Genomic DNA, 25,711 nt, shown 5'->3' with positions numbered 1-25,711 from the left:
GCCTGTAGTCCCAGCTACTCAGGAGGCTGAGGCAGGAGAATGGCGTGAACCCGAGAAGCGGAGCTTGCAGCGAGCCGAGATCGTGCCACCGCACTCTAGCCTGGGCGACAGAGCGAGACTCCGTCTCAAAAAAAAAAAAAAAAGAAAAAGAAAAAGAAAAAGAACTTGAAGTCAAGCAACTGATAGAGCTGTAAGAGTTCTATTGTCTAGAAGGTGGAGTCCATTCCCTGGCCTCATGTTTTCCAGGGCCAAGGACAAACAAGAGGAGGTCCAGGATAGAGAGATACAATAAGTGTAACAGTTACATGGAAAGAGGCAGAATGCAGTAAAAAAGCAACTTTCTTTCTTTCTTCTTTCTCCTCCTCTGCCCATCCAAGTCCACTCCATGGACAAGTTCTTTCTCATCCCTTGTGAGAAATATGGGGTTGATCTCACTAGTTTTCTGGTCCTCTTCAGCTAACAAAAAGACCTCAAGATATTTTAACCCCATGAATAGTTTCATTTTGGTAATTTGAATGCTCAGTCCTGTGCAATAGTTAAATCTGAGAATTCTACTTATAGGGAGTAGGGAACCAGCATGTGGTTACCTTCTCCTTTATTTTCCCACCAATGGGGTCTCTTTGAACCATAGCCCATCCCCTCCAGCGCTCCCCCTGCAAGATGGGTAATAGCCTTTCTGACCCAGGGAGTATAGGTGAGGGGTATGGATGGAGGGGAAGGGAGGTCTCGGGAAGGTCCTCTGTGCTGGGTGCTGTCCTGATCTAGCTTTGGTGTTCTCTGCCTAGTGAGTATGGAAAACTTTTCCCTGTGGAGCATTGTTTTACCCGCATAACCTTACCTTGAGTGAGATATGGTGGGGTCAGACACAGATCAAGAAGAGAAGCAGGAAAGCGTTTCAGAGCTTTTTATATCCACAGTTTCCTGGAGAGATCACAGCACACCATGCAGGGCCACTCACGGCCAGGGTCTGTCACGGAGAGAGGGAGAGAGGGGAATTGTGGACAAACACCTTTATCATGGTTTCTGAGGGAAGGAAAGGGTGAAATAAGGCAAGCAGATATAGGACTGGCTAATTTGGATAACTTCAGTGGGTTCTGAAGCACAGGGGCTGTAATAAATTGTTTGGTGCCTAGCCCTGGGGCAATTAGGGCAGGTGTACAGTGTCCCACGTGAGAACCTGCTAACGGAAGTGGTTGGGGGTGTGGGGTTAATACACTGCTGGAGAAGGGGAACTGACCAGCCTCCAGCCAGAGTCTCAAAACTGGGTCAAGGCAGCATGAAAAACTGCTACGTTACAGCTATTTTATGGGTTCTTTGGAGACCTGAGATATGAGAGCATGTCTCATCTGCAGTCCTTTTGTTGTCCGTGAAATGTTTCTTCTGTCTATACAGGCACACACACGCACAGATTCTGCTATACCTGAGGGTACTAAGCTGTCTCCTGCGCTTCTCACATGTGACACTGAATTACACATGACACCATCATCAGCAAAGGACAGGGCACCGAGAGCACCACGCAGAACCTAAGCTATTGGAGGGTGGGAAAAGCAGCAGCAGAGCCAAGGAGTAGAGGACAAAGCGTTTCCAGTGTAACAGAATAATGTACTATCTGAGGCCGGGTCTAGGGTGAGCAGAGTGAGGTGCTCAGTGACGGTGCAACATGTAAGAGGTGCCATAAAACTCAGCAATTAGGCCGGGCGCGGTGGCTCAAGCCTGTAATCCCAGCACTTTGGGAGGCCGAGACGGGCGGATCACGAGGTCAGGAGATCCAGACCATCCTGGCTAACACGGTGAAACCCCGTCTCTACTAAAAAATACAAAAAACTAGCCGGGCGAGGTGGCGGGCGCCTGTAGTCCCAGCTACTAGGGAGGCTGAGGCAGGAGAATGACGTAAACCCGGGAGGAGGAGCTTGCAGTGAGCTGAGATCCGGTCACTGCACTCCAGCCTGGGCGACAGAGCGAGCCTCTATCTCAACAAAATAAAAATTAAAAAAAAAAAAAAATTCAGCAATTAAGATACATAATAGGGCCTGGCGCGGGGGCTCACTCCTGTAATCCCAGCACTTTGGGAGGCCGAGGCGGGCAGATCACGAGGTCAGGAGTTTGAGACCAGTCTGGCCAACATAGTGAAACTCCATCTCTACTAAAAATACAAAAATTAGCTGGGCGTGGTGGCGCGCGCCTGTAATCCCAGCTACTCATGAGGCTGAGGCAGGAGAATCAGTTGAACCCGGGAGGTGGAGCTTGCAGTGAGCCGAGATCAGGCCACTGCACCCCAGAGCGAGACTCCGTCTCATAAAAAAAACAAAAAACAAAAAACAAAAAAAAAAGGTAATAGTTAATACGGTATTTTAAAAAATACGTAAAAATGTTTATATAGGGTGCACAAGTTCCCTTTTGCCTAAGACTTCAACTTGGCTCAGCGGGACACTGGTGCTATGCAATCGCGGCTTCTAGTCTCCTCCTAGGACCAGGAGCAGCCCCCAAGGAAAGGCCTTCCCTAGGAACAAGCAGCCCTTCAGCCCAGCCTTGAAGAAGGAGCTGAATCAAACCAAGGCAGGACGATGAGTCATGGCGTGTACAGACAGGGAAAAAAGAAACAGCAAATATTTGAGTCCAAGATGCCTGGAGGGAAAAGAGCTAGAGGACTATTTGGGGGAATGGTCTTGGCAACACGGTTCTAGGCAGGTACCACGATGATATAGGGACTCCGTAGAATTTTAAATAGGGAGGCAAGCGCCCAGGTTTGTTTTTTATGCAGAAAGTGCTTAGCAGGGGACAGTCTGAAGACGTTAGGTCTGGATCCAGGTAAACCCTTTATGAGGCTAACGCACTATTTGAATGAGGGATGACAGCATCCCACCTAGACAGGTGCAGACAGATTCCCGAGGTCCAAGTTCGGACCTCAGTTTCCCTGCTGGAACGCTGAGGGTCCCTGCCCTGCAAACGGGGCCGCCGCAGGGCTCCCTTGGCGGGGCCGGTGCCCTGGGGCGCGCGCAGGACCCGCCCGCCTTCAGCTGGGGGCCCGGGCGAGCAGGGCGGGGCGGGCCCGCGGGTGCCCTGACCGGCTCACCGCCCAATCGCTGCGGGCCCGCGAAGCCCCGGGGGGCTGGGGCCGCAGCAGCCGCCAGAACGTGCCGCGGCTGCGCCAACGCGCGAACGCCGGGCAGGGCGGCGGGCGCGCTCAGTCTGGCGGCGGCTGCCGTGAGCGGACAGACGTGCCGGGAGCGTCGCAGCCGCCCGCGCCGCCCGCAGCCCAGCCGAGCCGCGCCGCCCGGGCCTCGCCTGCCCGCCCGCCCGCCATGGTGTCATGGATCATCTCCAGGCTGGTGGTGTAAGTGGCCTTCTCCCGCGCGCCCCTCCGTCCCCTCCCTCCCCGTCCCCGGCCCCGGGCTGCGCGCGCCCCTGCAGCGCCCGGCCCCAGTGGCTCCGGCTATTAATACCCGGCGCAGCTAAATTTAGCAGGTACAGTAGCCGCCGAGGACGCCTGCGGGCGGACGGGCGGCGCAGGACGCGGCTGCTGCCCAGGAGGCAGCAGGCGCTGGTGGCCGCTTGCGGGGGGCTGGGCCGGGACAGCGAGGGCTGGGGCGCGCGGGGGTTCCTTGGGGGCTGCGTCTCGCCGTGCCCCGGCCGCTTTGTTCCCCAGCTCCGTCGATTTGCGGAGGCCCCGAATGGGCGCGCCGCAGGGACACGCGTCTCTCTCCTTTGGGAAAAATGTGCGGTCGCCCGGCGCCGCGGTCCGCCGCCCAGCTTTTGTTAGGTGGAAAGGACAGCGCAGACGAGCCAGGGGCGCTGCCTGGAGGGTCAGCGAGGAAAGTGGGGAGAGACAGAGGCGGGACTCCCAGTGGGGTTGGAAAAATCCTCCTTTTTTGGTGTCTACATCGACAGCGGCAAAGGCAGGTGGGACATGGGAAGACGCATATGAATCTTGGAGTAGACGCCTGGAGCCCTCGGCTCTGACTCTTTGCAGGGGTTTGAGAGACAGGGGCGGGTACCTCAAGGAGTGCACGGGAAATTTTCAAGTGACAGCCACCCGGATGGTGGCGATGACACCTCCCAGGCCTTGCAGGAGAGCGCAGAGTCATCTGGGGTGAGGTCTGTGTGAAGTCATTGGGGGTGGGCGTGGGGGCCGATTTTCCCTTTCAAGCCCCAGGACCCGTAGGCGTTTGAAGAGCTTCCCCGGTGGATTTATTCTCCTTTGGAGATAGACGTGGCTGTTCCAGTCCCTGTTCTTCCCTAACCGTCCTGGCCTGAGTCAGAACAGATTTGCCACCTGCTCTAGCTAGCAGGGGCTGAAATGGGTGTGGGGATTCTAAGACAGGGCGGAGGGTGGCAAGCACCTCGGGCTTTTTCTTTGTCTGAGAACGCGGAACTCTGGACCCCAGTGATTGTGCACCATCACTCCCCACGTTTTGAAACACCTCCCATCTCCCGTCCCTTCTTTACTGATTTTCCCTTCCGAAGTGAATCTCAGCATTGTCTCCTGCCACCGTTCAGGGCTTTCCTCCCAAAGCCAGTGTCTATGTCTCTCAGCCCCCAAGTCATTTCGTGAAGGCCTCGCCACAGCTGTTCCTGACTGTGGGGGGTTTGCGCTGCATCTTGAGGTGGCACGTTAAACATTTGGAAGATTTCTGCCGGCAGAGCTGACATGAATAATACAGGGAAGTGGCTGACACGCCTTGCCCTGCCTCATGCCTGACCAACACTGTCTTGCCATCAGGGTGGTGGTTCCTCTCTGGGATCGATATTGCCAGTGGCTTCTGGGGAGCCCTCAGGGTGGGGCTGGAGAGTTGCGTTGGCCTGGCTGGTGGGCTCTCTATAGGTCCTGCTGGGCTGGAAGTGAGGGCATCGGGTCCTGAGTCATGTGACTATGATTAGTTTTATTAGCACCTCCATCCCCCCACCACTTTTTTTTTTTTCGTTTTTGTTTTTGACTCACTCTGTCCCCCAGGCTGGAGAGTGCAGTGGCACAGTCTCGGCACACTGCAGCCTTAGCCTCCTGGGTTCAAGCGATTCTCCTGCCTCAGCCTCCCAAATAGCTGGGATTACAGGTGCTCGCCACCATACCCAGCTAATTTTTGTATTTTTAGTAGAGAGGGGTTTCACCATGTTGACCAGGCTGGTCTTGAACTCCTGACCTAGTGATCTGCCCGCTCAGGCCTCCCAAAGTGCTGGGATTACAGGCGTGAGCCACCGTGCCCAGCCCCTCCCCCTTTTTTACAATGGGCAACTGATGAGGGTGGAGAGGAGAGGCATACATTTGGGAGGTGTCTCAGGGACGTGCTGTTGCTTTCTAAAACCACCACACTCCCCAGAACCGAGACTTCAGAGAATTTAAATTATCTGTGGCCAGCATTCTGTGGCCTAAGGAGAGTTGATGGGATTTGAGATTGTTATTTCCACCATCAAGTCCAAAAGCTCAGGGATAGCACTTATCCCCCAGTCCCTAATTCGCTGTAGAAACCCAGCATGAGCATATTGATTATGAATTATGAACATCATTTTTAATAAGCAATCCCTGTTTGGTGAAGACAATATTTGTTCATTACGGGAAAATTAGAAAAGATAAACTGAAAAATCATCCACATTTCCACCACACAGAGATAACTAATAATAATAATGGAGGGCATATTCTTCAAGAAATTTTCCTGTATACATATACGTACATATATTTATAATTCAAGGATATTATTGATTCAGCCCAATATTCTACACTCCACACACCTTGAGGAACTTCTTATCAAGAGGAGGAATACTGTGTTTGGAGTCAGAATACCCGTGGTTCAAATCCCAGTTTTGCCTCTTGCTAGAAGATCCCAGTTCACAACTCAGATCACAGCAGATGCTAATCCGCAGCTAGTTCACCTCATGTTGCTGTTGCAAAGATTTCCATGACACTTGATATATAAGTTGCCAAGCACCACGGAGAGCACTAAATCAATGATAAGTCCCTCCTTCTGTCCTCCCCGGGAACCCTATGAGAGGTTATCAGGGGCTCTCAGACTTAATTTACTCCTGCGAGTTTCAAACTGGGTTCCCTGAGGGCCACCCAGCCTGAGCAGATGGGCTCTGGGCTCCTCATCCCTGATTCAACCCAAGCAGTTCCCTTTTTGTTTGTCTTATATATTGGGGTTCTAGATAAAATACAGTTCAGAAAAATATATGTGTTTTACTGCTAATAAAAACAACTGATCTAGTCCTCCCCCTCATCTGCAGAGGAAATGTGCCTTGCCCAAGGACACAAGATGAGCTGGTAAAGAAAACAGGCTCTGGAATTTTAGCCCAGTCCAGTGCTTTTTCCACCTTCACTCCCCACTGCCAGTTGAAAAATTGATCTCTTTCAAGCTCCCTAGACCTCTAGCATGGGAGCATCCTATGGTTTTATCTGCAAGTCGCGTTTTGTGTAAGCAGTCTTTTTGTGGTTTTGTAAGCCTCTGTCACATCAAGGAACATGTAAGGAAGACCTATCACTGTGTTCTGAGGATAGAGAGGGAGTGTCTTCCTGTCTTTGTGTGGTCCCAACCATCCAACCAGAGGTATCACGACAACCTGATGGCCTCCAGGGACAGCCAACCAGTGCTTGTGGATGTCTCTGCTGCTACTGGCCATGAGCATTTTGAAGAAAGTGATTGTGGCTTGTTTCCCTTTACAACCTCTTTTCCCCTGCCATGGGTCTTTCACGAAGTACCTGGCACCTGAATGCACTGAGTGAAGGTTGGTTGTGTTGAAGGAAATCCCAAGCCCTGGGGACAAGCAGAGTGGCAGACTAGTGCTGTCCCCTGGGGACGGAGGTCAGCAGGCATCAAGATAGGCTTGTGCCCACAGGCAAGGCTCTTAGAATGAGGACCAGTTTGAGATGCTTCTTTCTTACTAGCTCTCTTTCTCCTAACTTCCTTGGCTCAGCCTGTAAATAATTAAGGAAGAAATACTTAGTGCAATAGCACTCAGAACCTGGTTGATACCTTCATAGGACACAGGGACTTATTTAGGACTTGCCTGCTTGCCTCCTTTCATTTTCTTTACACACAACTCAAGGTCTAGGCATGAATGAATTTCAAACTGGGGAGAGCATATTTTTGTGCACCCTTTTGGAGGGGGGACACCAACGTTGCTCTGTGACTTCTTGGAAGACTATGCCATTTTGAAGCATTATTCTAAGGAGCAGATATTGCCTCATTGTCTTGGCCAAGGCCCAGAACGTTGGCTGAACGGATCAAGAGCTTCTCACCCCTTATGGGATTAGTAGACTAAAACCCCAACTCACTACATGGGGAAAAGAGAGTTCTAAGTCCACAAAATTTTCTGAATAACTAACGGCTGTGCAGAAAACATTTTATTTCCACATAGCACATTTTTAAAAATATTAGTTTTTAGAAAATACAGTGTGATGATCAAGACAGAGTCTTAGTTTGATAGGTTGAAGATATGGCTAAGTTCTAGGACTGGGATTTGGAGCATGAAGTCTGTCCTGGGTCAGGGATATGAAAATGGATGGGGCTGGGAGGAATGTGGATTGTCCTCAAGATGTTCCCCAACTGTTGCAAAACAAATGGAAAAAAAAAAGAAAAGATCGTAAATCCTTAAATATAAGCTAGCCTTTCTTTGGGGCCTGCTTTTAAAATGTGGCATGCAGGAAACTGATTCAGTTAATGGCGGGTTCCAGTTGGTTGAGGATTGATTTCCTGGCACCGTGCTGTAGTGCACTGTGGGAGCTGGGTAAATGTTTCCGTTGAATTGTGAAAGGAAAGATGTTGGGCTAGTAGGCAGCAGACATGGGTTCTAGCCCCAGTGCTGACCTGAGCCACTGCCACAGTGCTAAGGCCGACTCCCACCCACCTGGGCCAGCTCCCTGTCTAAGAGACAGGTTTCTGGCCACAGTCACCCTGCAGGTCCTTAGAGCTCCAGGAGTCAGTGTTCCTCTAGGTCCCTTCCTTCCCCAGCTGGCCTGTATGCATCATGTTTATTTATAAACAGGAGGAGTATCCTCAAGGAAGTGAAGAATACCAGCTTAGATTTCTCTGCTGTGGAGCTGCCCTGTTTCTTTGTTTGCTAACCCTGCCTACCTGCTGAGAAGTAGCTTTCATGCACTTCTTCCCACTGTGTCTTATTTGAGGTTAGCTGACAAGGGAGGGTCTCACCTGGTTATTACTGGGTCAGTCTCCCCGCTTCCTTCTGAAGCCAGCTATCTTTTTTGGAGGGTGTATTATGTCAGGGGAGGAGGAGCCCTGGGGAGAATGAGGGAAGTGGGAGTCAGGCCCTCTTTGGCCACTTAGTGAGGCTGCTGTTTTGTGTACATGTGAGTGTATGTGAATGAGTGTGTGTGTGTGTGTTTCCAGGGAAGTTCGGGAGGCTAGGGAAAGGAGAGACACGGCAGTGCAGCAGCCATAGCACGTGATACCTTTGGAATTTCACTGCCAGGGATGAGCCACACACATGCCCAGCTGGTTACCAGAATTCTTAGTCTGGGGGAGTGTTTCCAACCCCCAACGAGAAGTAAGGGAGGGTGCACTTGGGCACTAAGGATGTTTTCCTCTCGATTCTAGGACTTGGGAAGGGAATTGGGATTCTTGAGGAACTGGAAGTTGGATCATTATATTCAGAGTATTTATTCTGAATTTTCAGATCTCATCTGTCTTTATATGGAAGCACATTATTTTCACTTTGGGTTTTTTAAGTCACACCGGGGCTTCCCTGGGAATTCAGGGAAAGAGGAAATATAGATCAAGGACCAACTTGAAATATAGATCAAGGAAATATAGATCAAGGACCCCCACACAGTAGGGATTTCAGAAGGAGTCTTGAAAGGTAATTTGGTATAGGCCTTCAAGCATGCGTGGGTACCCAGACCAGGGATGGCAAGTGAGGTTCATCTCTTTTGATTAATGTGAGGCTGCCTAGGACACTGTCTTGAGGAGCAAGAAGCTGAGTTGGGCTCAGTGGGGAAGGAGTCCTAAGACTGCTTTATGCAGAGAAGATGGTCATGCGGCACACGTGTTGGTTCAGTATTTGCTCTTCCGGACTAAGCTTATTCCTGATCAGAAAAGGTTTGCCCCATTGTCAGATTTACTGGATTAGTAAACAGAGAGCATCTGTTATTTGAGTTAACATCTCCTCCTGACATCCCATCTCTCCCTCTCCCTGTGGCCTTGTCAGTCACCTGGCAGTTCTAGGACAAAGGTGCCTCCTGTTGCCACTGTAGGGAGCTGTCCAGCCTAGCTGTCTTGCCCTGCTTCTCTTTCCTCTTAGGACTATCATGCATAGCGTATACTACATTCCCTCCCCATTTTTTTTTCCTTTTACTGATCACATCTCAGTTAAAGTCTGCCTTAGACATTCTCCTGCATACTTATGTGTGTATATCTTTCCCTCCTCTTTGTATGGGACTCTGGATAGTACTTTGGGCTGCAAAACTAGTTTTCCATTCCCTTCTGGTAACATGCTCCATCCTGCCTCCCTCCACTCAGCCACAAAAGTCAGCATGTGACCCAGGGCTAGATATGCATTTCCCTGGGCACGGACATTGGTCCAGAGGTGGGCAGGTGACCCAAACTGAGATCCTTCCCCGGGGTTTCTTGATTTGGAGCTGCGGGAGAATAGCCTTGTCTATGGGGCCCAGAGTTGGAAAGATATGAAGTTAGGGCTGAGGCATCTAAACCCCCTGGCATACGTGGAGAAAGTCCATAAGCAAAAGTGGAGAATATAGCAAAGCAAAAATAAATGGAGATGAGACTTGGGTGAGAGAAAGAGGCTGGCACAAGAGAGTCTTGGTTTTGGTGGCTCAGGCCCCAGTTCCTACAGCTGCTTTTTTGATGCCATGAGCTGTCCCATATCCTAGAATGAAAACTTTAAATGGTGCTTATAATCAATTAAATATTTGTTGTTAGGATGGACTAGAGCATGCTGCAGTAACAACTCCTAAATCCCAGTGGCTCAAGAAAAGAAAGGTTTATTTCTTGCTTTCTGCAGCCTGTTCACTGTGGGTTGGCAGGGGTACTCTGCTCATCATATTCACTCAGAGTCCCAGGCTGCCTGGGTTTCCTTTGTCTTATCAGTATAAGACATCAGGATTCTGGCTGGGCACAGTGGCTCACCATGTAATCCTAGCACTTTGGGAGGCAGAGGTGGACAGATCACTTGAGCCCAGGAGTTTGAGACCAGCCTGGGCAATATGGCAAAACCCCATCTCTACAAAAAAAAAAATACAAAAATTAGCTGGGCATGGTGGTGTGCACCTGTGGTCCCAGCTACTTGGAGGATGAGGTGGGAGGATCACTTGACCCCGGGAGCTAGAGGTTGCAGTGAGCCAAGATCACGCCACTGCACTGAGCCTGAGAAACAGAGTGATACCCTGTCTCAAAACACACACACACACACACACACACACACGCACACACACATACCACAGTTCACTGTGGTAGGGAGAGAAAAATAGAGAGTCACACACTGGCTCATAAGTACCTGCCCCTGGAGATGATAACTTGCCATTTCTGCTCACATGTCATTGGCCAAACCTGAATTCAAAGTGGGTGGGGAATTACACTCCTCACTAAAGAACAGCCCTAATGACCACCATATATGTTGAGTGAATGACTCCTAGCCAGCTTTGCAAACCTAGATATGTCCTTGGCATAATACGGTATTGTGAAACTGGGAGAATCCTGACATAACTCCTTCAATCTCTACACTGGAAATATCTCTCTCACTTCCCTTTTAGTCCCTTTATTCTGTTTGTGAGTCAAGAAAGGAGGTCTTAAGTCTGAGGAGAAATTAGCAATTACAAAGAACTGATGCCATTCCATAGCTAAAACCTTGGAAGGTGCCCTCTGGCTTTCACTACACTCTCCATATGTGTCTCTACCTTTCTCCATGAAACCTCCCTTAGGTCCTCTAACCAAGAAAGATTTCTGTCCTATGGGTCCCCAGAGTGGCATTGTCACTTTGTTCCTGGTGCTGTGGTGGTCTGTGCATTGATATCCCCTTACAGACCACATCTGCTTCGTTTCCCTCACAGTTTCTTATATGCAGTAGGTGCCCAGCGAGTGTGTGTTGGATGGTGAATGAGTCAGGACCTCACTCCTCAGAGTGTGGTCTGTGTACCAGCAGCATTGGCATTACTGGAGTAGTTAGGAATGCAGAGTCCCAGGCCTAGTGAATCTGCATTTTAACAAGATCCCCATAAAACCTGAGAAGGGCTGAGTCAGGAGACAGGGTGCCATCATGTCCCCTGTGAATTGAAAAGAGATGGACTTGCCTGAGGTTCTTATTATTGCCTGTGGACCTGGGACCCGAGGTTCAATCGCAAGCCACCATTTGTGCTAAACTGTGGTTCATGCTTTCTGGTTCTGAGAGGTTCTGACCCCAACTTTTTATGATGAGTTCTAAATAGCATGCCTGGACTTGGTCAACCCAGTGCCCAACCAAGAACCTTTTGATATGGACAGGAGGCAGGGAAATACTGGGTAGAAGAGGGCAGTTCCCTGGCAAAGGCCCCACCCTCAAGCCTGGAAACTGCGGCCCTAAATGAGAACAGTTATCCCTGTTTTCCTGCCCAAATGTTGCTTTTTCCAAAACCACTCTGGCCCGTCACACTCCGCATCCTGTACCCACAAAAACCCCAAACTCCACTGGCAGAGAGGCAGAGTGGCGTGGCAGAGGAGAGAAGAGAAGCATCGGAACGTTGAGAGGAGTTTGGCCAGGGATGGCCGCACTCCAGGGGAAGATTATCTTCCTGCTGTATCCCCTTTCCAGCTCCCCATCTCGCTAAGAGCCACCTCCATCACTCAATAAAATCTCTGCATTCACCATCCTTCAAGTCTGTATGACCTGATTCTTCTGGATACTGGACAAGAACACAGGTGCCAAGAGGGCAGGGTGTAAAAGACTGTCACCGTGACTCTCCACTGAGCTGGTTAACAGCCATCTGCAGATGGCAACTGCTAAAACAGCATTAATTGTAACACACCCCTAGATGCTGCCAGGGAACCAGAGCCAAAAGTGCTCACCCCAGCCCTGGCACCCTCTCACCTGCATGCTTCCCCTCCTGCAAGGGGTTTGAGCACTGTAGGCCGAGTCAGCAAGCCACACCCCTGTCACAAGTCCCACAGAGGGGTCAAGGGAGTCCTCCTGTTTCACTTCCTTTTTTTTTTTTTTCTTTTTTAAGATGGAGTCTAACTCTGTTGCCAGGCTGGAGTGCAGTGCCACCATCTCGGCTCACTGCAATCTCCACCTCCTGGGTTCAAGCAATTCCCCTGCCTCAGCCTCCCGAGTAGCTGGGACTAAGGGTGCACACCACCACACCTAGCTAATTTTTTGTATTTTAGTAGAGACGGGGTTTCACCATGTTGGCCAGGATGGTCTCGATCTCCTGACCTCATGATTCCTCACCTCGGCCTCCCAAAGTGCTGGAATTACAGGCATGAGTCACTGGGCCCAGCCTCCTGTCTTACTTTCACAGATGGGCTGCCTAATTGTGATCAGTGTAAAATTTAGTCTTGTCACAACTGGGGCTTACACTGCCAAAGCTATGCCTGTCAGACAGAATATTGGTCTGAGAGGGTCACGCTGCTCAGAGGAGAGGGAATACAACCCGTCTTGAGAAAGAGGCTGGTGAGCCCGGCCAGCTGATGCTGGAGATTCACGTTGGATTTCCAAGAACATGCAAGGACTTTTTTTCATGAGCACGTGAGGTTGAGAACCACGAGTCCACATGTGCCCCTCCTGAGGGAGTTGCAGGATCCAGCAGGATCTGTGCACACTTCAGGCTGCATGTTGTGGAATTCAGGCTTTTTCAGCAAGTTCTCCTAGCTCTGCCTTTAAAATACTTGCCTGTCTACCCATGACTCCCGCCTCCACCACTGCCACCAACCAAATACTGTTGCTCTCCTGGACCATTGAAAACCCTCCTGACTGTTTTCTCTGCTTCTATTCCTGTCCCTCCAGTGATCTCATTAAAATGTTAGGTAGGGCCGGGCGCGGTGGCTAACGCCTGTAATCCCAGCACTTTGGGAGGCTGAGGCGGGCGGGCGGATCATGAGATCAGGAGATCGAGACCATCCTGGCTAACGCGGTGAAACCCCGTCTCTACGAAAAATACAAAAAATTAGCTGGGCGAGGTGGCGGGCGCCTATAGTCCCAGCTACTTGGGAGGCTGAGGCAGGAGAATGGCGTGAACCTGGAAGGCAGAGCTTGTGGTGAGCTGAGATTGTGCCACTGCACTCTAGCCTGGGTGACAGAGGGAGACTCCGTCTCCAAAAAAACAAACAAACAAAAAAACCCAGTAAGATAGGCCATCTTTCCCATGCTGTTTAAAAACTGCTCCATCTCACTAGGAGTAAAACTCAAACTCCTTGCCATTGTCAACAACACTCAACAAAGTCTGGCTCCTGCCTATCTCTGACCTTACCTGGCAGTGGCCTCCCCTCTCTCACTCGGCTCTAGCCTCCTCACTATTCTTAGAAGGTGGCAAACTTGTCCCATCCAGCAACCTTTGCACATACATATATTAATAATATATATTATTTCTATAATAGAGCTACCAGTTAGAGACCTAGAATAAGTTTTTTTTAAATAAAAAAAAGAAATAAAGCAAAGAACTGAAAATAAAAGAAAATAGCATAACCTGGGGGAGAGAAATAGGCCCATGTGGAAAAGAAGCACTTCTGGAAGTAAAAAATAAAGTGTTGACATTAAAAATCCAATGAATAGGTTAAAACGGTGAAGGATTGAATACCAAGAAGGTGGTGTTTTTCACACTGCGTCTTAGAGCTAGAAGGAGTCTTGGTGATGTCATGCCCTTGTTCGACAGACAAGGAAGATGGGGACCCACAGAGATAGGTGATCTGTCAAAATCACTAGCCTAATTGGCTAGGCCAAGACTTAAGGCCAGGTGTCCATGTTCTGAAAATGTTTTAATGTGGGAAAGAGAGCAAGCTTGTTTTATATGGTTAGAGAATTGGACTAGAACTAGTGGGTGGCTAGAAGACAAATTTTTGGCTTTTTGGAAGGAAAAGGTTTCCAGTAGTTGGCACTGACAGCACTGGGCTGCCTTGTGCGGCAGGGAGCTCCTGGCTTTCAACCCTAAAACTGTCCAACCCTAAAACTTTATGATTTTTTTTTTTCTTTGAGACGGAGTTTTGCTCTTGTTGCCCAGGCTGGATTGTAATGGCATGATCTTGGCTCACTGTTACTTCTGCCTCCCAGGTTCAAGCGATTCTCCTGCCTCAGCCTCCTGAGTAGCTGGGATTAAAGGCATGCACCACCATGCCTGGCTAATTTTGTATTTTTAATAGAGATGGGGTTTCACCATTTTGGTCAGGCTGGTCTTGAACTCCTGACCTCAGGTGATCTGCCCACCTTGGCCTCCCAAGGTGCTGGGATTACAGGCGTGAGCCACCATGCCTGACCAAAACTTTATGATTTTCATCTTTTCCTTATACTGGTTGAGGAAGAGAGAGAGAAGAGCTATTAAAAATATTTCCTTTTTCAGTGATTAGGGCTTCTATCCTTGCTCAAGATTGATTGATTGATTGATTTATAGCTTGGTCAATTTATTCATTGATGTACTGCTCATTTTTTTTGACCATTTGATGCACGCCAGGCACCAGGGATATAAAGATGTATAAGTTCTGATTCTATCTTTGAGAAGTTTATGAGGTCACATAGCCAGTCACTGGGAAACTGGGACTTGAGTTCAAGTGTCCCTCTGCCTGCCCAGTGCTGTTTCCATTGGGTGGATATTTTGTGGGTGTGTGTGTGAATGACTTGTCTGGCTTTGGTTGGAAATTGTAGGGATAAACCCTTTCAGCAGGGGAAGTGGTACATCTTACATATGAAGGAATTAAACCACTGCTTCGTCTTCCTACCGGGGGGACACTGTGGCATCCAATGTTGGAGAGAAGAGAAGGCAGAGGACATGTGCTAAGTGGAAAACAATCTGAGACAAAGAGGTGAGTGAAGTCAAACATCCTTTCCCACTGTATTAGTCTATGATTGCTGCTGTAACAGGTAACCATGAATTTAGTGGTTTAAAACAACAAAGGTTGTTCTCTTGCAGTTCTGGAAGTCAGAAGTCTGAAATGACTCTTTTGGGGCTAAAATCAAGATGTTGGCAAGGCCGATTCCTTGTGGAAGTCCCAGGGGACACTCCATTCCTTGCTGCTTCCAGCTTCTGGTGGCTGCCAGCATTCCTCGTGGCTACATTGCTCTAGTCTCTGCTTCTGTGATCACACTGTCTTCTGTTCTGCCCTTACATCTTCCTCTTAGGACACTTGTGATTACATTTAATCACATTTAATCACAAATCAAATAGGACCCACTTGAATAATCAAGGATAATCTCCCCATCTTAAAAGCCTTAATTTAATTCTACCTGCAAAGTCCCTTTTGCCTTATAAGGTAACAGTCACAGGTTTTAGGAATTAGGACCTGGATATCTGCAGGCCATTACTCAGCTGACCACACCCAAGATCACAGTTCTTACAGCCTCCAGACTGAGGGGAGTTCATCTAAGAAAAACCTAAAAAGGGGGAGACACACAAGGGAACACTTTGATGTTCTAATGTCTTTATCTTCATTTTTATTTATTTATTTACTTTTTATATATTTTTTCTTTCTTTTTTTTTTTTTTTTTTTGAGACACAGTCTTTCTCAGTCGCCCAGGCTGGAGTGCAGTGGCACGATCTCGGCTCACTACAAGCTCTGCCTCCTGGGTTCACGTCATTCTCCTGCCTCAGTCTCCCAAGTAGCTGGGACTACAGGTGCCCGCCACCATGCCTGGCTAATTTTTTTTATTTTTTCTTTTTAGTGGAGACGGGGTTTCACTATGTTAGCCAGGATGGTCTCGATCTCCTGACCTCGTGATCCTCCCACCTTGGCCTCCCAAAGTGCTGGGATTACAGGCGTGAGCCCCTGCGCCCGGCCGTTTTAATTTTTTTTAGAAGACAGGATCTCATCCTGTTGCCCAGATTGGAGTACAGTGGTGACATCATAGCTCACTTCAGCCTTGAATTCCTGTCTTCCAGCAATCCTCTTACCTCAGCCTCCCAGGTTGCTGGGATTATAGGTGTGAGCCACTGCACCTGGCTTCTAACATCTTATTTTGTCTCGGTTTCTGGGCTCTCCTCGATTTGCAAAAAGTAATAAATGAGTCAATAGAAAAGACTATTTATAAAGAAAAGGTGGTTAGGGGATAATGGATAATAGTACAGTGAACACTCATTTACTCATCGCCAGTTTAAGAACTAGAACACTACCTTCATTGTATGAATATACCATAATGTAACCTATCAAGCGAACTCTTGATGAATGTTTCGGTTGTTCTAGATTTTTCTTTTGCAGTCTCTCCAAAAGAGCGCTGCAGTGAGCATTCTTGTGTGTTTCCTGGTGTACCTTTGCACAGGTTTTGTTAGGGTTAGTCTGGCTGAGGCAGAAGATAATTGCATCTTCTACTTGACCAAATAACCTAAATTAAGTTTCCATAGAAAAAGGGGCCTATCCTGGGGCTTTTTATCCTGTACTGTTGATCACTTTGACTGACCCTGCACCGACACCACACTGTCGTAATTACCGTAGCTTGACAAAAATTCTTGATGTCAGGCTTGGCAAGTGCTCCACCATTTGTTCTTCATAAACTGTTCTCCAAAACTGTTTTCTTTCAGCAGTGGATGCTATTCCATTTGCACCACGTCTTTACCATCACTTGATATTCTCACACTTTAGAATTTTTGCCAGTCTGATGGGTACCAAATGGAATCTCTTTATGGATTTAATTTGCATTTTCCTGAACACTGAGCATCTTTTCATATGTTTATTGGCCATTCATGTTCTCTCTTCTGTGAAGTGCCTGCTCAAGTCTTGCCAGTTTTTCTCTTGTCCTTATCTTATTGATTAGTGGGAGTTCTTTAACTCTTCTGGGTGCTAAACTTCTGTCATTTATGTGTTACAAATGTCTTCTCCCAGTGTGTGATTTATTTTATAATCTCTTTTATAGTCTATGTTGATAACCAGAAGTTCTTAATATTAATGCAATAGACATCATTTTTTTCACTTATAGTTTGTGCTTTTTGTGTCCTAGGAAAATAAAATTGTGAAATTATTCTTCCATATTGCTCCTAGCAGTTTTCTAGTTTTTCTGTTCACATTTAATTTCTTAATCTATCTTGAGTTGATTTTTATATATGATGTGAAGCAGCAGTCTAATTTTTTTTCTTTTTTTCTTTTTTTTTTCCCACATGAAAAGCCAGTTATCCTGGCTCTATATATTCAAAAGTTCATGCTTTCTCTTCAGACCTGCAATGCCCAGCCCTGTCATAAAGTGAGTTTCTATAATGTGCAGGCCTGTTTCTGGACTCTTCATTCTGTACCATTGAATAGTTCGTCTGCCTGCCGTAGTGCCACGCTGTGTTAGTTACCAGAACTTTATGAAAAATCTTGATCTCTGGCATGGCAAGCTCCCCACCTTGTTCTCCTTCAAGAGTGCCTTAGTGCAGTAGTACCCAACCTTTTTGGCACCAGGGACTGGTTTCATAGAAGACAATTTTTCCATGGATGGGCATTGGGGGGCAGTTTTAGGATGAAACTGTTCCACATCAGATCATCAGGCATTAGTTAGATTCTCATTAAGGAGGTGTGCAACCTAGGTCTCTCGCATGCACAGTTCACAATAGGATTCGTGCTCCTATGAGAATCTAATGCCACTGCTGATCTGACAGGAGGTGGAGCTCAGGTGGTAATGCTGCTGCTCACCTTCTGCTGTGCGGCCAGGTTCCTAACAGACCACAGACCGGTCTCCAGTCTCCATCCCTGTCTGCAGCCCAGGGGTTGGGGGCCCTGCCTTAGTGCTTTCCTCTCCCATAATACATATTTAGAATTAGCTTAGAGTTATGTGTTATTGCACATACACCAGCACACAAATCTGTTGTGATTTTGATTGGACTAGCGTTGAATGTATGAAACAATAGAATATTGATTTTCTTCACTTATTTTTAATTTTTGGAGACAGAGTCTGGTTCTGTTGCCAAGGCTGGAGTGCAGTGGCACAATCATGGCACACTGCAGTCTTGACCTCCTGGGTGCAAGAGATTCTCCTGCCTTGGCTCAGCTTCCCAAGTAGCTGGGACCACAGGTGTGTGCCACTGTGCCTGGCTAATTTTTGAATTTTTTGTAGAGACATTGTCTCACTATGTTCTCACTATGTTGTCCATGCTAGTCTTGAACTCCTGAGCTTAAGCAATTCTCCCACCTCCACCTGGTCTCCCAGGTGTGAGGCCTTTTATTTTTTTAAGACAGCATCTCACTCTGTTGCGCAGGCTGAAGTGCAGTGGTGAGTGCAGTGGTGAGTGCACTGCAGCCTCAGATTCCTGAGCTTAAGGGATCCTTCTGGTCTCAGCCTCTCGAGTAGTTATGACTATAGGTGTTCACCACCATGCCCAGATAATTAAAAAAAAATTGGGGGCCAGGTGCAGTGGCTCATGCTTGTAATCCTAGCACTTTGGGAGGCTGAGGCAGGTGGATTCCTTGAGTCCAGAAGTTCGAGACCAGCCTGGACAACGTGCTGAAAACCTGTCTCTACCAAAATAAATACAAAAATTAGCCAGGCGTGGTGGTGCACACCTGTGGTCCCAGTTACTTGGGAGGCTGAGCCAGGGCAGGAGAATCTCTTGCACCCAGGAGGTCAAGAGTAGCTGTGGTCCCAGCTACTCAGGAGGCTGAGGTGGAAGGACTGCTTAAACTCAGGAAGTCAAGGCTGCAGTGAGCTGTGATGGTGCCACTGCATTCCAGCCTGGGTGACAGAGCAAGACTCTGTCAAAAAAACATTTTTTTTATTTTTAGAGACAGGTTCTGTCTCTGTTGCCCAGGCTGGTCTCCAACTCCTGACCTCAAGCAGTCCTCCTACCTCGGCCTCCCAAAGTGCTGGGGTTACCGACATGAGCCACCATGCCTGGCTAATATTGATGTTCTTTTTTTTTTTTTTTTTTTTTTTTTTTTGACACGGAGTCTCGCTCTGTCGCCCAGGCTGGAGTGCAATGGCACGGTCTTGGCTCACAGCAACCTCTGCCTCCCGGGTTCACGCCATTCTCCTGCCTCAGCCTCCCAAGTAGCTGGGACTACAGGCACCTGCCACCATGCCCAGCTAATTATTTTGTATTTTTAGCAGAGACGGGGTTTCACCATGTTAGCCAGGATGGTCTTGATCTCCTGACCTCATGATCTGCCTGCCTCAACCTCCCAAAAGTACTGGGATTACAGGCGTGAGCCATCACACCCAGCAGATGTTCTTAATATGTTTGTTGCACTCCATAAATATGGTGTCTGCCTTTATTTATTTGGGTCTTCTTTAATGACTTTCAATAAAATTTTGTAATTTTGCTATAAATGTCATACACATCATTTGTTAGATTTATTCCCAGGTATTTGATATTTGTTGATGCCATTGTATTTATTATCTTAATAAAATTTCATCTTCCAACTGTTGGAAGAATACAACCTTGCTTACCTATAGATTCTTTTTGGTTTTCCAGATAACTAGTCGTGTCATTTGAGGATAGTGCAACATTATGCCTTTCTGGTCATTATTCTTTTTTATTTCCCCATTCTGCCCTGGTTTGGATTCCCAGTGCATGATGACTAAAATTCGTGAGGCAGATACTCATCTTGTTCCCGACTTAAAAAGAAATGCTTCAACATTTTCCTATAAAGTATCATGCTTGCTGTAGGGTTTTCAGAAATATACTTTGTTACTCTCAAGTGATAGTTTGCTAAGAGTTTTAATAATGAATTATTTATTTATTTATTTTTTGAGATGGAGTCTCACTCTGTCACTCAGGCTGGAGTGCAGTGGTGTGATCTCCGCTCACTGCAAGCTCCACCGCCTCCTGGCTTCATACCATTCTCCTGCCTCAGTCTCCCAAGTAGCTGGGACTACAGGTGCCTGCCACCACGCCCGGCTAATTTTTTTGTATTTTTAGTAGAGACGGGGTTTCACCGTGTTAGCCAGGATGGTCTCGATCTCCTGACCTCATGATCCTCCTGCCTTGGCCTCCCAAAGTGCTGGGATTATAGGCGTGAGCCACTGCGCCCGGCCAATTAATGATATTATATTTTATCTAATGCTTTCATTGAGATGATGTTTTCTTTTTGGTCTTTAGTCTAAGTGGTAAATTGCATTAATTAATTTTACCATTAAACCAAACTTGCCTTCCTGGATAAACCCAATTTGGTCATAAAGTTGTTTGTGCTTTTTTCTAGTTAAAATGATCCTGGAGGAGATTCGCTAATATTTAGGATTTTTTTAAAGCTATGTTTGTGAGTGGTTTTGGCTCTGTCATTTTTGTATGGTTTTGGTATCAAGATTGTGCTAGCCTCATAAGCTAAGTTGGGGGTGTCTCATCTTTTTCTACACTCTGAGATAGTGTGTGTAATATTGGATGTCTTTCTTAAAAGGTTAGTAGAATTTGCCCATAAAATCCTCAGAGCCAGGGGCTTTTTCAACAGGAAGATTTTAAACTACTGATTCAATTTATTTAATGGTTACAGGTTTATTCGATCTTTTTGGATCAATATTATTTTAGGACTTAATTCATTTCTGTAATTTTTCAAATTTATTTACAGTTAACAATATTGCTTCTGCACCCTATTCCTTCTCCCCTCTTCTTCTAGCACTCTCATTAGACATGTGTTAGATGTTCCTACTCTGTCTTTCAAGTCTCTTCACTTTGGCCTGGTACACTGGCTCACACCTGTAATCCCAGCACTTTGGGAGGCCGAGGTGGGCAGATCACCTGAGGTCAGGAGTTTGAGACCAGCCTGGTCAACATGGCAAAACCCTGTCTCTACAAAATACAAAAATTAGCCAGACTTGGCGGCAGGCACCTGTCATCCCAGCTACTCAGGAGGCCGAGGCAGGAGAATCGCTTGAACCCAGGAGGCAATGGTTGCAGTGAGCCGAGATCATGCCACTGCACTCCAGCCCAGGCAACAAGAGTGAAACCATCTAAAAAAAAAAGTCTCTTCATTTCTTATTTCTGATTTCTTTTTCTGTCATTGCTGCATTATGAATAATTGTGTGCACATCTGACTCTTTAGCCATGTCTAATCAGCTGCTAAACATATTCGTTGATTTACAATTTTTTAATTATTAGATTCTAGAAATTCTATTTAGTTCTGTTTCAAAACTGGCCATATTTTATGATGTCTGTTCCTTCTACATCTCTTGAATTCCTTTTTATTCCTTTAAACATATTAAACATATTTATGTTATGTTCGGAGTATGATAATTCTAGCATCTAAACTATTTTTCAGGGGCAATTTAGATCTGTTTTTTCTGGTGGCTCCCAATCAAGGTGCCTTATGTGTTTTGTAATTTTTTTTTTTTTTTCACTGTAAGTTTGTATTCCTTGGGATTTTATCTGTAGGAGTTCTTTAGGCCTGGGTCAAAGGTGAATTCTTCCAGAGAAGATTTGCATTTGCTTTGGTTACGTGTCTAGGGAGACTACCAACATTGGACTACTGAAAAGTAATTTCTTGAGATTTTAAAATTTTGACCACGTGGGTAGTGTAAATTTGGGCTGCAAACTTATGTGAGGGGGAGGTTAATGGTTACAAGTTTTCAGGGGAAATACGGTTTCCTCCTCACCTGCTGCCATGACTAGAGAATGGGTGTTTTTACTTTAACCATTTGGTTAAAGTAAATTTGGGCTGCAAACTTATGTGAGGGTGAGGTTAATGGTTACAAGTTTTCAGGGGAAATACGGTTTCCTCCTCACCTGCTGCCATGACTAGAGAATGGGTGTTTTTACTTTAACCTTTAGCGATTGCAGCAGGCTTCTCTCTCTTCGCCCTTTTACTGATGACGCAGTGCTTTGGGGTCTGAATTAGTTTCCTAGTGCTGCTGGCACACAGTGCCACAAACTGCGTGGCTTAAACTGACAAAAATTTATTCTCTCACAGTTCTGCAGACTGGAAGTCTTAAATCGGGGTGTACCATGCTCTCTCTGAAGGCTGTAGAGAAGAATCTGTTCCCTGCCTTTATCTTAGCTTCTGGAGGTTGTCAGCAAGCCGCGCCCTTTTTTGGCTTGTAAATGCATCACTTTAATCTCTGCCTCGGTTGTCACATGGTGTTCTCCCTGTGTCTGTCTCTTTTTCTCTTTTATAAGGGCACTAGTCATATTGGAGTAGGGGCTACCCTAACCTAATGATCTCACCTTAGCTTGGTTATATCTGAAAAGACCCTTTTCTTTTTCTTTTCTTTTCTTCTTTGGCAGAGTCTCACTTTGTTGCCCAGGCTGGAGTGCAGTGGACGATCTTGGCTCACTGCAACCATTGCCTCCTGGGTTCAAGTGATTCTCATACCTCAGCCTTCCAAGTAGCTGGAACCACAGGTGCCACCACCATGCCCAGCTAATTTTTGTACTTTTAGTAGAGATGGGGTTTTGCCATGTTGGCCAGGCTGGTCTCGAATTCCTGGCCTCAAGTGATCTGTCCATCTCGGCCTCCCAAAGTGCTGGGAGTACAGGCGTGAGCCACTGTGCCTGGCCAAGACCCTATTTTTAAGTAAGATCACATTCACAGGTATTGGGGGTTAGGACTTCAACATATCTTTTTGAGCAACAATTTAATCCATACCATGGTCCAAGCTTTATAGAAGGATGCCCTGGGTCAGTGTTACTCAAAATGTGGTCTGGGGACCATACCATTACCTCACCTAGGAGTTTAATAGAACTATAAACTCTCAGCCTCGCCTCCTCCAGACCTACTGAATGAGAATACCTGAGGTTAGGGCCCAGGAATCTGTGTGTTAATCTACTCTCCAGGCTATCTTATGCAGGCTGAAGTTTAAGAAGCGTTGCTCTAGACTATGTCTCCTGTACTTGACACTCTGTCAAGCCCTGTAATTTGAAATTCAATGCTTCAGTTAGCAAGTGCCCTTAATTTACCTTTCTAGGGTTCCACTTTGACTTTGCTTTTGGCCTCTAAAGCATTTTACACTGATATCGAATATCAATATGTTTACAAATATTATTCATATTGATTACACTTTTTGTTTTGTTTGGAAACCCATATAAAAGTTGAAAGAACAGTATGATAAATACTTGCATTATTCTTATCTTGGCACATCCACTCCATCTTTTTTTATATAAATACAAACGTTTCCCTCTTGTCTAACCATCTGAAAGGAGGCTGCAGACATCATGCTACCTCACCCCAAATACTAAAGTGTGTCACTCAAGGACAAGATTACTCTTCTATACCAGTGGGTCTCAAACTTGTAGTTGTTGGCCAGGTGCAGTGGCTCACGCCTGTAATCCCAGCACTTTGGAATGCCAAGGCAATTGGATCACCTGAAGTCAGGAGATTGAGACCAGCCTGGCCAACATGGTGAAACCCCGTCTCTACTAAAAACACAAAAATTATCCAGGCGTGGTGGTGGGCACCTGTAATCCCAGCTACTTGGGAGGCTAAGGCAGAAAATTGCTGAACCCAGGAGGCGGAGGTTGCAGTGAGCCGAGATCACGCCACTGCGCTCCAGCCTGGGCGACAGAGCAAGACTCCGTCTCAGAAAAAAAACAAAAACAGAAAGCAACTTTTTCCAGAAAAAAGGCAAAAAAAAAAAAAAAAAAAAAAAAAAAGTCAAGAAGAGAGTACTATACATTTTTATAAGTCTTTTTTGTATCAAGGTTAATTTCAATGTGGAATCTGAAACCTTATTAGTGGGGGTTGGTCTATCTTATAGTTTGGATCTTTTCTGTATGATTTTTTAGCATTATGCATTGGTCATTTGGAAACTGTTGGTTCACCAAATAGATGCAGATCTTCAAATGTTGGCACATTTTGTTATATTAGATCCAAAATCCATATGCGTTAATATCACTGTTGATTTCATCAGAAATGCCTTCAAATATTGGGATACTGTTAAGTTAATGGTAGTGGATAAAAATGTCCAAAATTCTAATTTTTGCATGAAAATCTCGAATCTTATAATTGGCAACAAATACTGTTTGTTTTTTCTGATGATATCAATCATTTTTCTAGAAAAGGATTGCAAGATACCCAGGTCTGAATAACTGTAGTTCATCAGTCATTCAAATAACAGTGGTGTTCCATGAAAAAAGGGGATAATTCAGCACACAACTCAATGACACAAGTGCTTTTCCTCTAGACAATCATCATATTTTAGTATGCAGCAGAAACACTGTATGAGTGCTTCTTATTTCATCAGAATGATAAGAACATCTGTACTCAAGGGTCTGGATTTAATGAAAATGATGATTTTGACTGTATCATCTATGACATTCTTAAATGGAACAGGATTTTTTTTCCCTGTTGTATTGTGGTGAAGAACACAGTGATGAGGTGGAGTATGGTGCTATTGCCCTGATTCATGCAACGTACTAGCAGCAGTTTTACCTTTCATTGGATTTGCACCATAGTGAAAAGGCAAATGTCTTGGTAATATTGTTGAAATTGTTTTGACCTCATGGACTCTCTGAAGGGGTTTTAGGGATCCCCTGAAAGGGTCTTGAGAATCCCCTAGGAGTCTGTAGATTATACTTTAAGAATAACTCACTGTTCTGTACCGTCAAAAACCATTACCACCCTAAGAAATTCAACTCTAATTCCACACCTTTATCCAATATGAGGCCCATACTCAGATTAACCCCAATTTGTAAAAAATCCTTTGTTGATTTGTTTTGTTTTGTTTTGTTTTTTCCTGTTTCTATTTGGATGCAATTAGAGTTCACACATTGAATTTGGCTGTTATGTCTTTTGACAAACCTGGAACAGTTGCCCCGATTTATTGAAGAGTCCAGGTTGGCTGTGTGGAGAGTGTTCTGCATGTGTCAGACTCGTCCTAATGATTAGACCCAGGTCTGACAATTGTGGCAACTCCACCACGTTGATGAGGAGGTGCATCCTCGACCGCCTCCTATCAGGAGGTCAGGGTGTCAGACGGTCTCACATTTGGTGATGCCAAACTCGACCACTTGGTAAAAGATTTACAATTCCCTTGAATCCAGAATTTTTCATTGTTTTCAGTAGGACGGTAAGTCAGGGTATTTTGTCTGATATTGCTGGAAACCATGGTCTCCTTTTGATTTTTTTTTTTTTTTTTTTGAGGTGGAGTTTCACTCTTGTCGCCCAGGCTGGAGTGCAATGGCACAATCTTGGCCCACTGCAACCTCCACCTCCTGGGTTCAAATGATTCTCCTGCCTCAGCCTCCTGAGTAGCTGGGATTACAAGCAAGCACCACCACGCCCAGCTAATTTTTATGTTTTTAGTAGAGACAGGGTTTCACCATGTTGGCCAGGCTGGTCTCGAACTCCTGACCTCAGGTGATCTGCCTGCATCAGCCTCCCAAAGTGCTGGAATTACAGACGTGAGCCACCACGCCTGGCCCTTTTGATTTTTTTTTTTTTTTTTTTTTTTGAGACAGAGTTTCGTTCTTGTTGCGCGGGCTGGAGTGCAATGACGCAATCTTGGTTCACTGCAACCTCCGCCTCTGGGTTCAAGTGATTCTCCTACCTCAGCCTCCCAAGTAGCTGAGATTACAGGCATCCGCCACCACACCCAGCTAATTTTTTTTTTTTTGTATTTTTAGTAGAGATGGGGTTTCACCATGTTGGCTAGGCTGGTCTTGAACTCCTGACCTCAGTTGATCCGCCTGCCTCAGCCTCCCAAAGTGCTAGGATTACAGGCTTAAGCCACCGCACCCGGC

General features: G+C 46.4%; 1 protein-coding gene across 6 annotated transcripts in view; it reads left to right on the top strand.

Moving 5' to 3' along the window:
- Window positions 1–2,754: 2,754 nt before the first annotated feature.
- Window positions 2,755–25,711, top strand: part of REEP1 (receptor accessory protein 1) — a 123,632-nt gene continuing 100,675 nt past the window's right edge. The window contains exon 1 of one of the 6 annotated variants that reach the window (XM_025353702.1): window positions 2,755–2,808. In XM_025353702.1, the coding sequence (XP_025209487.1) occupies window positions 2,756–2,808 (53 nt within the window). In that variant the 5' untranslated portion in view covers window position 2,755. Of the gene's footprint in view, window positions 2,809–3,156; window positions 3,335–3,552; window positions 4,091–25,711 lie in introns of those variants that run through there. The other 5 variants (XM_025353703.1, XM_025353705.1, XM_025353706.1 and 2 more) reach the window with 5 other exon arrangements.

Source organism: Theropithecus gelada, chromosome 13 (assembly GCF_003255815.1).
Source record: "Theropithecus gelada isolate Dixy chromosome 13, Tgel_1.0, whole genome shotgun sequence".
NCBI classification, from domain to species: Eukaryota; Metazoa; Chordata; class Mammalia; order Primates; family Cercopithecidae; genus Theropithecus; species Theropithecus gelada.
Note: the sequence above shows the minus strand (reverse complement) of the source record. Positions and strands in the feature narration are given on the sequence as shown.